The sequence below is a fragment of the Electrophorus electricus genome, chromosome 5, assembly GCF_041902795.1.
Source record: "Electrophorus electricus isolate QZ-2024a chromosome 5, ASM4190279v1, whole genome shotgun sequence".
Taxonomy (NCBI): Eukaryota; Metazoa; Chordata; class Actinopteri; order Gymnotiformes; family Gymnotidae; genus Electrophorus; species Electrophorus electricus.
The window spans coordinates 12,358,627-12,371,354 of NC_137501.1; the positions used below are offsets into that span (position 1 = coordinate 12,358,627).

A 12,728-nucleotide genomic window follows, 5' to 3' on the forward strand; every position below is an offset into this window, starting at 1 on the left:
GTCACACCCCTATTCCAGCAACACCAGTTCAGCAATCACCAGCCACGCCATCGTTCCAGCACCACCAGTTCACCAATCACCGGCCATGCCCCTATTCCAGCAACACCAGTTCAACAATCACTGGCCATGCCCCCAATCCAGTAGCACCAGCTCACCAATCACCAGCCACACCCCGGTGTACCCAGTACCATGTGCCTGCTCTGTTCCTGAAATAATTTTACACACTGTTAGAATTTGGAATATGGATTTGAAGCCCAGATGATCCGTTAACACAACAGGGTTTCCTAAACTCCTACCTCAGTTACAGGGGGTGTGAAATGACTCACGCTGACTGTAGGCCAGAAACACAACACACACACAGACAGACAGACACAAAGAGCTTGGATGGTGACTTAGATGCTATTAGTTGCTGTTAAATACTTTTAAATATATATGAATCTATTTTTAAAACAGGTGCTACCTGCAACTCTAGCTATTATGTTCAGCAATTCTAATGTAGCACTGATTGTGGCCATGGTGGTCTGTTCCACATCAATTATGTAACGAGGCCACTGTGCAAATGTAACACCCTCTTGATCCTGGTTGCAGTGGTCTGTTTCACGTCCTTTATGTAATGAGACCACTGTGTAAATGTAGCACCCCCCTGATCCTGGCTGTCTGTTTCATATCCTTTATGTTATAAGTTTGTAAAATGCAGTCAGTGCAGACCTTCAGAAGAGGCCTGACCTTCACCTGACATGCAGGGCCTCATTGTGGGTTTCCTGTTTGCAGGTTTTTGTGCAGTGCAGCAGATATAGGACTCTTTAGACCACGGCGCGAACCTGCTAAGACGCAGCTGCACACTCTACCGCACTGGAACATTCAGGATCTAATATTTAGGTACTAACAAATGTTTCCACTGTCACATATGAAGTTACACACAAGGCAGGGTAAGTTTATTTCTATATTTATTATTTCACACACGATTCACAGAAGATTTGGGAGAATAATGAAGCTGATTGCATCTGAACATTTATCGGGATGGTCTGGGTCAAAGGTCTGGGTAGCAGATGGTTCGAGAGCCGGGGTCAGGCCAGGAAAAGAAGCCCGATCATAACAGGAGGAGAAACTTGACCCAGAACCGGAAGTGGGCTCGATGCAGGTGCAGGAGACAGTAGCAGGGCAGTGGTAGCTCAGTGGTTAATGTACTTGCCTTTTAAATGGAAGATTGCTGGTTCAAACCCCACCACTGCCAAGAAGCCAATGTTGGATCCCTCAGCAAAATGTCCAAGTGGCTCCACAAAAACACCTGAACCTAGAACCTGTTTGTGTGCTGATGTTCACTCCCTCCTGGACACTTTGGCTTTATTTAAATCTTTGGTTTATTATTTTAACATGAAGTCCACCCTGAAGCCTTACATGGCAACCCAACGACGAGCCTACACAGAAAACTCATTACTCAATATGTGTGTGTTGGCTTGCTGTGTTTATTCTGATTTGAGTGAGGATATCTGAGGTGTGTAGAAGACTTCAGTGTGGTCACAGTCCTCTCACACTCATGCTCCTCAGTACAGATAACCTGAAAGAGAGAGAGAGAATAATTATACCAGTAACCGGGGTGGCAAATATGTTTAAAATGCAAAACATCTGTGTAGTGAGAATGCATGTACCTCATATATATATATATATATATATATATATTCACTGTTCTTTCTGGATCCTGAGTGAAGAAACCAAAGAGAACAGTCAGTGCAGCGTAACAGTTTGTGAGCATTCTCCTGGGGAAGGAAGGGTCTGATGTCCCCTAACCCCCATCAGCCTGTCCAGATGTCCCCTAACCCCCATCAGCCTGTCCAGATGTCCCCTAACCCCCATCAGCCTGTCCAGATGTCCCCTAACCCCCATCAGCCTGTCCAGATGTCCCCTAACCCCCCATCAGCCTGTCCAGATGTCCCCTAACCCCCCATCAGCCTGTCCAGATGTCCCCTAACCCCCATCAGCCTGTCCAGATGTCCCCTAACCCCCCCATCAGCCTGTCCAGATGTCCCCTAACCCCCCATCAGCCTGTCCAGATGTCCCCTAACCCCCATCAATCTCTCCAGATGTCCAAATATATTACTATTACTTAGTAATAAATAATCTAATAATATTATATGTTAATCGATCATTACATTTAAATTACATTATACCGGAGAAGATTCTAGAGTAGGAATGGAGTCGAAGGAAGAATGATGGTGAGGAAATGCCTGTTTTTCTGTTACTATACAAACAGTACACACAGGTGGAGGAGAGGAGAACACACAGGAGACCCACCGAACAGCAGGGTCCAGCAGACTACACATTGACACGAGCTCGGCACCAGAGACATCCGTGTCTGAAATCGGAGAGGAAATGAAACTGTTTTAATGGAGAAAGGGTGAAGGTTAAAAAAGAGAGAGAATTCAAAGAGCAGTGCTTGCATTACTAACGCGGCCTAGAAAGATGCAAAATATATCATTAATAGCAATTTTCAAACCAGAAAAACCTCACACCAAAAAGTTGTACAACAACAGCAAATGAGGTATCTTACAGATAACAGAGTCGAGTTGTCTTGTTTCCATAGTAGTATATATCATCGGTATCCCGAGCGCAGTAGTAGACAACCCTGATCTGATTCTGTGATGGCCGTAATCTCCAGATGGTGCGTTTTATCTGTGTCGTTCCACTTTAAAGAATAACGGGACAGCGCAGGTGGGAGCTTGAGAGTAGGTTGATACGAGTGTGAACAGTTCCTAAACCAGGCGACATTCGACTTATTGTGTATTTCACAGTCGCAGAGGAGAGTGATGTTTTGTCCAAGAATGACGCTCTTCTCTTCTACTCCGGAGCTCTTATTCTGACCGTAAAACGCCACATCTACAGGAGAACATCTCACTTTAGCTCAATGAACAGACAGCAAAAGAAAGTTATGATGCGGTAAGATCTCGCATTCTAGAGGAGAGGAGACAGATACACAATCATCTACAGAAACACTCCTAATACACATATATCACAAAACACATCTACTCACACAAGAGAATCGTGAGTATGAGTGTTGATTTCTCCATCTCTCAGTATGAGGCTGGGTGTCTGATGGTGGTGTGAGTTGTTAACGCAGACGACCGCACAGAAATCTCATTGGTCCTCGTCAGTGGAACTTTTTGATTTTTTAAATTTTTTTATCAGATCTCACAGCCTTGTGGCAAACGCGTTCTGACAAATCGGCCATGAGACATGCGCAAGATGTTTGATTCTGGCTGTGTGGGGGCAGATTACTACACCCTTTATAGAGAGTGAGCTCACGCAACACTGTCGGTGTGTAAACACCCTTTATAGAGAGTGAGCTCACGCAACACTGTCGGTGTGTAAACACCCTTTATAGAGAGTGAGCTCACGCAACACTGTCGGTGTGTAAACACCCTTTAAAGAAAGTGAGCTCACGCAACACTGTCGGTGTGTAAACACACTTTAAAGAAAGTGAGCTCACGCAACACTGTTGGTGTGTAAACACTCGTTAAAGACAGTGAGCTCACAACACTGTTGGTGTGTAAACACTCGTTAAAGACAGTGAGCTCACAACACTGTTGGTGTGTAAACACTCTTTAAAGAGAGTGGGCATGAATGGTTGGCCTTGAACACCAGCAACCTTAATGAATTTCTAGAGATGCACCTTTAAGAGCTCACTGACAGGTGGCATCATTTCCTGGTATGAGTCTGGTAGACCCCCAGACCCCCAGCCATCCAGGACCTCTTCAACCAACAGACTTCCAGCCATCCAGGACCTCTTCAACCAACAGTGTAAGTGGAAGGCACCCAGCATTAAAAAGCCCCACAGTCTACCAGCACCAAGTTTGTAAACACCCTTTAAAGAGGAAAAGAGAAAACAAGGAAGTGGTTAGCTAGCCAGGGAAATGGGGGACACGCCAGTCTGTGAATGTGATACTCGATATTTTCAAAAATGTCTTACTTTTTAAGTCTTTTTAAACAGGAACAATAAAAAAACATCCATGACACAGATATGAGGTCTCAGTATTCTACAATAAAACTGATTACTGACACAATGTAAACTGACTGAAATGAGGTTCTCATATAAAAACACAGAAGGTTTTAAACACAACCATTTGAACTGACAAAAAGACTTAGTGTGCTACAACTAAATAACAAACGCCATAACATAATAACCCAACCACACTGATCCTCGCTTTCCTACTATGTCCTGATTCATTTAAAAGTTCATTTAAGTGATCAGATGCAAATATGTCTTGTTGAGCTTCAATTAGTCATGAAGCTGCAAAACATCCAATTACAGTTAAAACCTCTTTCATAATGAATCTAGTCATAATGAATCTCAAAACATTAACTAGTAAAACAAAGCTTAGAAAGTAGTTTTTAAAATGAAAGTAAAGAGCAATAAAAATATTATTCAAAAATCAATAACCATAATCATCTCAACAGCCATATTAATATAATACTGTGGGAGGTGAAATTAGGACATGAAATCAGTTCACACTGAGTTCATAAATGAACTATATGTGCATCAACTCTGACGACCACAGTCCACAAAACCCCTCCTCAACTTCCTCTGTGTGTGTGTGTGTGTGTGTGTGTGTGTGTTTGTACCTGTAACGGTGAGCAGGAAGGAGGCGGGCGCATGTGCAGTGAAGAGCGAGATTTAATAGAGGCAAATCCAGAATCAGAGTCGTTAAGGCAGTCCAGGGTCAAAGAGCCAACACGAAGAGTACGTGGATACATGAGCAAACAAACAAAAACACACGAAGGCATAAAAAGGGAGGCAGGCTAAAACAAGACGCTAGGAAAACTCGGGGCTAGGAAACTCAAAGGCTAGGATAAACACATAGGCACAGAGTACAAAGAAACACAACCATACAAAATAAACATGCAAACGCAATTAACTAAACACATTCAATGAACAGCCAAGACACCGGGAACACGACAGGGTTTAAATACATGAACTTAACAAGGTAGAAAAGAGGGACAGGTGTAAGTAATCAAATGAGGGGGGAAGAAAACAAAGCTATGGCATAGAACTAAAACACACAACACAGGGAAAACACGGAAGCTGGAACCTGGGAGGGACTAATCATGACAGTATCTCATCAGTATCTCGATGTTTCATGCTCTGTTTTTTCTACATCCATCTCTGACCAGTTTATCAATGCAGGAAAAAAAATCAGTCAGTCACATTACAGCTCCACCCTGGAACGCTGGAGAAATTCAATATTAAAGCCATGATGCTGTCAGTAATGCTCATTAAGAAATACTGATTATTTGATGCATATGCATTTAACTGGTTAAACTGGCCGTACCATCAGAAAAGCAAAAGGTATTAAAATAAAAGCATTCAACTCAGAGAATTTGGTCTGTCATTAATTATGATGAGGCTGAGGGTGGGGTAAGGGTGGGGTGAGGGTGGGGTGAGGGTGGCGTGGGAGAGGTCAGCACTAGGGACAGTCATGTCTGAAATCAAAGCGGAAGAGAAGCTGTATTAATGCAGGATGGCTGAAACAAGAGCAGCAGGGTAAAACTAGAGCTTTTAGTCATTCAGGAGAACTTGCATTACTAACAATTTCCAGACCGAAAACTCAGAACAGACCTCAGATAGATGTTTTGGATCTGAGACAGAACTCTTGTGTTTTGCATCTCTCTCTATAGAAGCCTATATATGTATATCTCATAATCGTTGCTTCAGTTTCTCCCAGAATCAATACATTTGTTTCTATCAGTCTTGTAAAATAAAACACAGTAACCCTGTGCACCAGTAGGTCAGGGAAAGTCATTGTTAAAAAGAAAACACTGTTCAGCAGGTGGTCAGGATGAATGATCTCACCAACAAGAGACAGTCGAGTGGTTTTCTTCCCATAGTGGTAAACATAATTATAGCTCGTAGCTCCAGTTTCATCTCTTGTAATACGTTTCTCATGTGCAGCACATTAGTACAGATCCAGGTCTGATTCAGTGATGTTCTTAAGCAGTAGATCATAGGTTTTGTTGGATTGGTTCCACTCAGTAGAGTAATGTGGAAGACCAGTAGATCTGGGACCCAGAGCAAAATTCAAAAATTTTAAAAGGTTCCTATGAGACACCACAACACACCATAGTTTATGGTCCATATTCTAAATCATATTACTTCACATTCACCAATTTGTATGCAAAAACACACCTGGACTATGTGACCTTTGACCTGGGATTCAAGAATCAATCCCGTCTCAGTGTTCTGGAACAGCAATACAATTCAAGTTACCACTTTTGGGCCCCTGAGCAAAGTTAAATGGCTGAATACTGTAAATGTAAGTCAAATCTAATTGAAAACAGATCTAAGATCACAACATTTTACTAGACAGACTCGAAAATGTTGTTGGGATTAGGGGAATAGCCCTTTCCTGGTTTAAATCTTATATAGCCAATCTCTATCAGTTTGTTAACATAAATGGACACTATTAAGCATACAAGGTTAGCTATGGTGTCCCACTATTATGAACCCCAGGAACAACCCTCAGCCACACACAGCCACGCCCACTCGCACACACCCCCGATCTGATTCACCGGAATTCTAGCACACATCTGATTCCCATTCCCCTCATTCCCACCCCCTTTATAAGCTCCCCTTCCCCGTGTACACATCGTGAGGTATTGCTTACCTATGTGGCGTACTGAGTGTTTCCTTATCCTGAGTGTTTTCCTGGTTATTGACTCCTGCCTGCTTTCTCGACCTTGACTACTGCCTGACCCTTGGATACCTCCCGGATGCTACCCCGTGTTTAGACCCTGGACCGACCCGACCACGATTCCCTGTCTGGTTCCACGAATTTATTTGTTTGCTAAAATAAAACCTCTAGCAATTGGATCCTCTTCTGTTGGTGTGTATACATTACACCCACAAGTATCTGTTCTAGGGCCTCTGCTTTTTTCTTCATATATATGTTACTTCTAGGTGATATATGTAAACACTTTGCTAGTTTCCACTGCTACGCTGATGATACTCAGCTATATTTCTCAGCCAAACCAGAGGACAAATATCAGCTTAGTATTACTGATGAATGCATAAAGGACATCAGACATTGGATGTTGAGGAACTTTCTCTCACTAATCCTGACAAAACATATGTGCTTCTATTAGGCCCACAGACAGCTAGGACCCACAGACACACAGACACTTCACTCTCTAAATACTAAATAAATGAACTTCAATGGTCTCCCCATCACATCTTCTCTAACAGTTAAAGATCTTGGAGTGATTATGTATCCCAGTCTCTCATTCAAAGCTCATAAATAATATTTCTACGACACCTTTCTCCACCTCAGGAACATTGCAAAGATTAGGAACATGTTCTGCTCACATGATGCAGAAAAGCTAGGAATTACACTTCCAGATTGGACTACTGTAATGCCTTACTATCAGGCTGTACTACTAAGTGCGTAAATAAGCACTAGCTAGTTCAAAACACAGCAGCCAGAGATCTTACTACAACTAGAACATTTGAACACATCACTCCTATCTTAGTGTAACGAATCGTCGGGACACAGGTAAGTTTGGATCCAAATGTAAGAGTTTATTTTGACAACAGGTAGGAAGGAGTGGGTAGGTAAATTGGAAGGATTGATGAGGTCACAGTCCGAGGTCCAAACCAGTAGTCAGAATCCGAGGTCATTCAAAGGGCTAAGAAGGATGTGTAGTCTGGGGGAAAAAAAGAGTTTGATATCCGGGAGAGACAACAGAAACAAGGTATGCTCGGAATGTATGGGAATACAATACTTCGTGAGGATTCTATGGCAATGTGGAGGCTATAAAAGAAACTGAAATGAGATACAGGTGAAATCAATTAGTATTCAGTCGAAGGTGATCTGTGTCTGGGCTGGGAAAGGCTAGTGGGCAGCCCTGACACTATTACACTTAGCTACATTACATTGGCTTTTCTTATAAAGCTCCCACACTAAGTTTATTTGTCACATACATAGTTATACATGGTATAACTCACAGTGAAATGCTTTTGCAATTGCATCATCAGTAGAGCGGTTGTGGTGGTTTGCAAACTACAGTGGGTTGATGAAGGCTGGCAGTGAAGAGGTGTTGAAGTCTCTGACCAGCTTTTCAAAGCGCTTCATCACAACTGATGTGAGGGCAACAGGGTGGAAGGTCGAGGTTTCTTTGGGACAGGGACGATTGTGGATCGCATGAAGCAGGATGGGATGATTCCAAGCATCTGGGAGAGGTTGAAGATGTCAGTGAATACTGGGGCTAGCTGGATTGTGCAGGCTTTGAGGACTCTACCGCAGATGTCGTCTGGTCCCTTCGCCTTCCTGGTATTCACTCTTTTGAACTTTGAACACTCTTCTCATGTCACTCTCCGTGATGATGAGAGGGCGCTGGCCTATGGTGGGCTTTGCGCGTGCGCTGTTGGTTGCATCGATAGCACCATTTGCGTTGTTAGCACTAGCGCTGTTAGCATTAGCACTGCCAGGTGCAGCCTTGAAGCGAGCGAAGAATGTATTTAGTTCATTCGCCAGAGCCTCGTCCGCACTCATCAGTCCAGAGTGTGGGCTCTTGTAATCTGTGATCGTCCGTAGTCTCTGCCACAGGGATCTAGTGCCACTCTGCTGGAACTGTGACTCAAGTGTCTTCCTGTAGCACCATTTTGCCTCTCTCACCGCCCTGCGCCCTCCGTATGCCGCAGACTTGTACTCATCCATGTTCCCGCTGATGATCCCCACGTTGTAGGCAGCAGTGCGGGAGTTCAGAGCCTCGCGGATGGTTTTGTCCACCCATGGCTTCTGGTTGGGAAACGTCTTGATGGTGGCTCTTGGGATAGTATCATCCTCCAGTTTCCCAATAAACCCTACTACTGCCTCCGTATACTCGCTGACATCATCAGTGCTGCACCGGAACATGTCCCAGTCTGCATTATCCAGAGCGTCCTGCAGAGCGGCCACTGATTGGTCTGTCCAGCGCGTGACATCCCTGTGAACCGGAGTTTCCTGTTTTAGCCTTTGTTTATATTTTGGTATGAGGAAGATGGAGGTGTGGTCCGACTTACCAAACTATGGATGATCCAGTGCCTCGGAACTGTCCTTGTATGGGGTGTAGCAGTGGTCTAGTGTCCTCTTTCCCCTGGTGAGGAAGGTTATGTGCTGATAAAGGTTGGGCACTGCACGCTTGAGGTTAGCGCTGTTGAAATCCCCAACCACGATAAGTGCTTCGTCCCGGTGCTGTGCCTGAAACTGTGTGAGAGCCTCACGAAGTTCACACAGTGTAGTGTCCCTGTTGGCCTGAGGTGGGATGTACACGGTGTTGATGGTGAACTCATGAGGAAGATAGAATGGACGAAACTTGAGGGCGAGCAGCTCCAGGTTGGGTGAGCAGCAGCAGGCGAGAGTAACAACATTGGCATCGTTGCACCAGCTGTTATTTACCATCACACACACTCCACCGCCTCTCGACTTCCCTGAATTCACTGTCTTATCCATGTGGTCAACCAAGAAGAACTCGGCCGGCAGGATGGCTTGGCTCGGCACCACTGGGTTCAGCCACGACTCGGTGAAGCAGACGAGGTTGCAGTCTCGAATGTCCCTCTGGAACTTATCCTGGCCCGGAGGTCATTGAGCTTGTTGTCCAGAGACTGGACATTGGCTAGCAGGATGCTAGGTAAGGGAGCTCGGTGTACCCGAGCCCTCAGCCTGTTCCTGACGCCTTTTCCTCAAGTCGCGTCCTTTGTCCTCTGTCGGGTACATCTTGGGTCAGGGGTTAGAGACGGCTTGAGGTGAGTGTCATGTATACCAAGATAAATAAGAGCATCTCTGCTGTATGAGATGTGCGTCGTGGTGCAGAGAGGAGGGTTTGAGAGGGAAAAGAGATGACGAAAATAGCGCAAAGAGCAAAAAAGAGCGAAAAAAGTGCAAAGTGTGGACGGCTCAATATTTAAGGCAAGACTGAAAACCTATCTGTACAGTCAGCCAATTTATTAACTACTTCCCATCTTAGGTAAAGGTGAAGATCTGGGGGTCCATGGGCATTGAGAGTTGTGGTAAACTGAGATGTTCTGATGTTATGATGTTCACCTCTCTTGTCACTCAAGTTTGTTGACTGAGAGTGGTGGAGTGCTGATGTTCCAGGGTGCCCTCAAGCCTGTGGTTTTCTTCTGGTTCTTTCCTATTAGCCGTGCTGCCATAGCTACATCTGCCAGAGTCCATCTTTGCACATTATAGTTCTCTAATTTACACACCCTCATACCTGGACATGCCTAATAATCTAGTCTCTCTTTCTGCTGAGGTACAGCTACCCATGATGTCATGATGTTATTGAGCCTCAACCTATCCCAGCTGCCATGGCTGCTCCCACCACCTCCTGATGTCCCCTGCTGTAGCCCACTGCACCTCCACCAACATCTTGATGGACGTGTGAGATGGGTTTCAGACACACACACACCATCGGGACCAGACCAGGACTTCTTTTTATTATTTTTTATTTATTTGTTTAATTTATTTTTCGCTCTCACACACAACTTTTGTCTGCTTCTTATTGTTTGTATTGTTACTATTGTAGTGTCTGTTGTCAGAGGAGGACGGGGCCCCCTTTGAGTCTTGGTTCTTCTCAAGGTTTCTTCCTCATGCTCTAGGGAGTTTTTCCTCTCTACTGTCACCTTTGGCTTGCTCACTGGGGGTTTGGACTCAGACATTTGTAAAGCTGCTTTGTGACATCTGTTGTAAACAGCGCTTATAAGTAAATTTGACTTTGACTTTGATTAATATGCTGTGGTCTGTACGTGGACTAAGCTGCAGGGCCTCAATGTGGGTTTCCTGTTTTCATATACAGAAACTCACAAGCACAATCTAATGTTTATATCAGATCCTGGTTCAGATTTGCCTCTTTAACCAGGCCTGAAAGATACAGCTAGTCAATGGAAAACAGATCTGAGGTCAGAAATTAAGGACAGTTGGTGTGCTTTTGTCTGTACGTGCTCTGAGCTGCAGCATCTCATTGTGGGTTTCCGGTTTTAATTTGCAGGAACTCTGTTGTTCACAAACTCTCAGGGTGAGGGAGGGGAATCTTACAACACTGTCTGTGTGTAAACACCCTTTAATGAATTGATTAATTTATTTACTTACTTTTGCATTTTTTAATCTAGTTAATGTATTATTACCTCCCTCCTCAGTGTATCTATCTGGCTGACTGATATACCTCTTACTGTTTAGTTAAAGAAACATGACAAACTGTTATATGTTGCATATAAACTGTTTAATATAAACTTGTAATCATGCATATTGATGTCACTCCGTGACATGATAGGTCTTTTTTATGATTTTTCACACATAGCAATCGAGAGTTGATTGTCAAGCCATGAGAGAACACAGATTTGGCCATGATCCAGAGTTTACTCTGTTTACTCTACGATCACGGAAACCTAATGCCGATCAGAAAATCGGGCCAAAAACCAGTCACACCCCTATTCCAGCAACACCAGTTCACCAATCACCAGCCACGCCATCATTCCAGCACCACCAGTTCACCAATTACCGGCCATGCCCCTATTCCAGTAACACCAGTTCAACAATCACTGGCCATGCCCCCAATCCAGTAGCACCAGCTCACCAATCACCAGCCACGCCCCGGTGTACCCAGTACCATGTGCCTGCTCTGTTCCTGAAATAATTTTACACACTGTTAGAATTTGGAATATGGATTTGAAGCCCAGATGATCCGTTAACACAACAGGGTTTCCTAAACTCCTAGCTCAGTTACAGGGGGTGTGAAATGACTCACGCTGACTGTAGGCCGGAAACACAACAAACACCAATACAAAAAAACACACACACACACACACACACACACACACACACACACACACACACACACACACACACACACACAGACAGACACAAAGAGCTTGGATGGTGACCTAGATGCTATTAGTTGCTGTTAAATACTTTTAAATATATATGAATCTATTTATAAAACAGGTGCTACCTGCAACTCTAGCTATTATGTTCAGCAATTCTAATGTAGCACTGATTGTGGCCATGGTGGTCTGTTCCACATCAATTATGTAACGAGGCCACTGTGCAAATGTAACACCCTCCTGATCCTGGCTGCAGTGGTCTGTTTCACGTCCTTTATGTAATGAGACCACTGTGTAAATGTAGCACCCCCTGATCCTGGCTGTCTGTTTCATATCCTTTATGTTATAAGTTTGTAAAATGCAGTCAGTGCAGACCTTCGGAAGAGGCCTGACCTTCACTTGTAATCAAGAGGCTGCTGGTTCAAGCCCCACCACTGCCAAGTTGCCACTGTTGGGCCCTTGAGCAATTGTTCAAGTTGTACTTAGTTATAATAGTAAGTCACTTGGGTTAAAAGTGTGAGCTTAATGTAACTAGAGTGATGGAGCACATAGATAGCTTCCTCCTTGGTGACAAATGTTGCTCTGCTACAGTGCTGGATCTCTGCATATAGCTCCACCCACAAAAAGATCCATGTGGGGTTTTTTTTGTTTTTGTTTTTTTTACATGCACAGTCTGCCCTTCCGCTGGCCTCTGCACTCCGGTTCCCTCCAGGTTCTAGGTGCTGACGTGTATCCCCTACCACGGAGTCCCCGGAGCATGAGGGCCAGTGTCTGAGTGGCTCCACAGAGACGCTGGACTCCAGAACCTGTTTGTGTGCTGATGTTCACTCCCTCCTGGACACTTTGGCTTTATTTAAATCTTTGGTTTATTATTTTAACA

At 44.2% G+C, this 12,728-nt stretch overlaps 1 protein-coding gene and 1 long non-coding RNA gene across 2 annotated transcripts in view; both read right to left on the minus strand.

The window, feature by feature from the left end:
* Window positions 1-939: 939 nt before the first annotated feature.
* The window catches only part of LOC113582958 (uncharacterized), a 33,193-nt gene continuing 21,404 nt past the window's right edge, over window positions 940-12,728 (minus strand). Inside the window, exon 5 of the mRNA XM_081714194.1 lies at window positions 940-1,558. Within this exon, the coding sequence (XP_081570320.1) occupies window positions 1,439-1,558 (120 nt within the window). The 3' untranslated portion in view covers window positions 940-1,438. The remainder of the gene's footprint in view (window positions 1,559-12,728) is intronic.
* On the minus strand, window positions 2,080-3,250 carry LOC145657999 (uncharacterized). The gene is made up of 3 exons (XR_014123925.1): window positions 3,029-3,250; window positions 2,549-2,874; window positions 2,080-2,353 (listed from the first exon to the last, which is right to left on the minus strand). It is a non-coding gene; the product is annotated as an uncharacterized LOC145657999 (long non-coding RNA).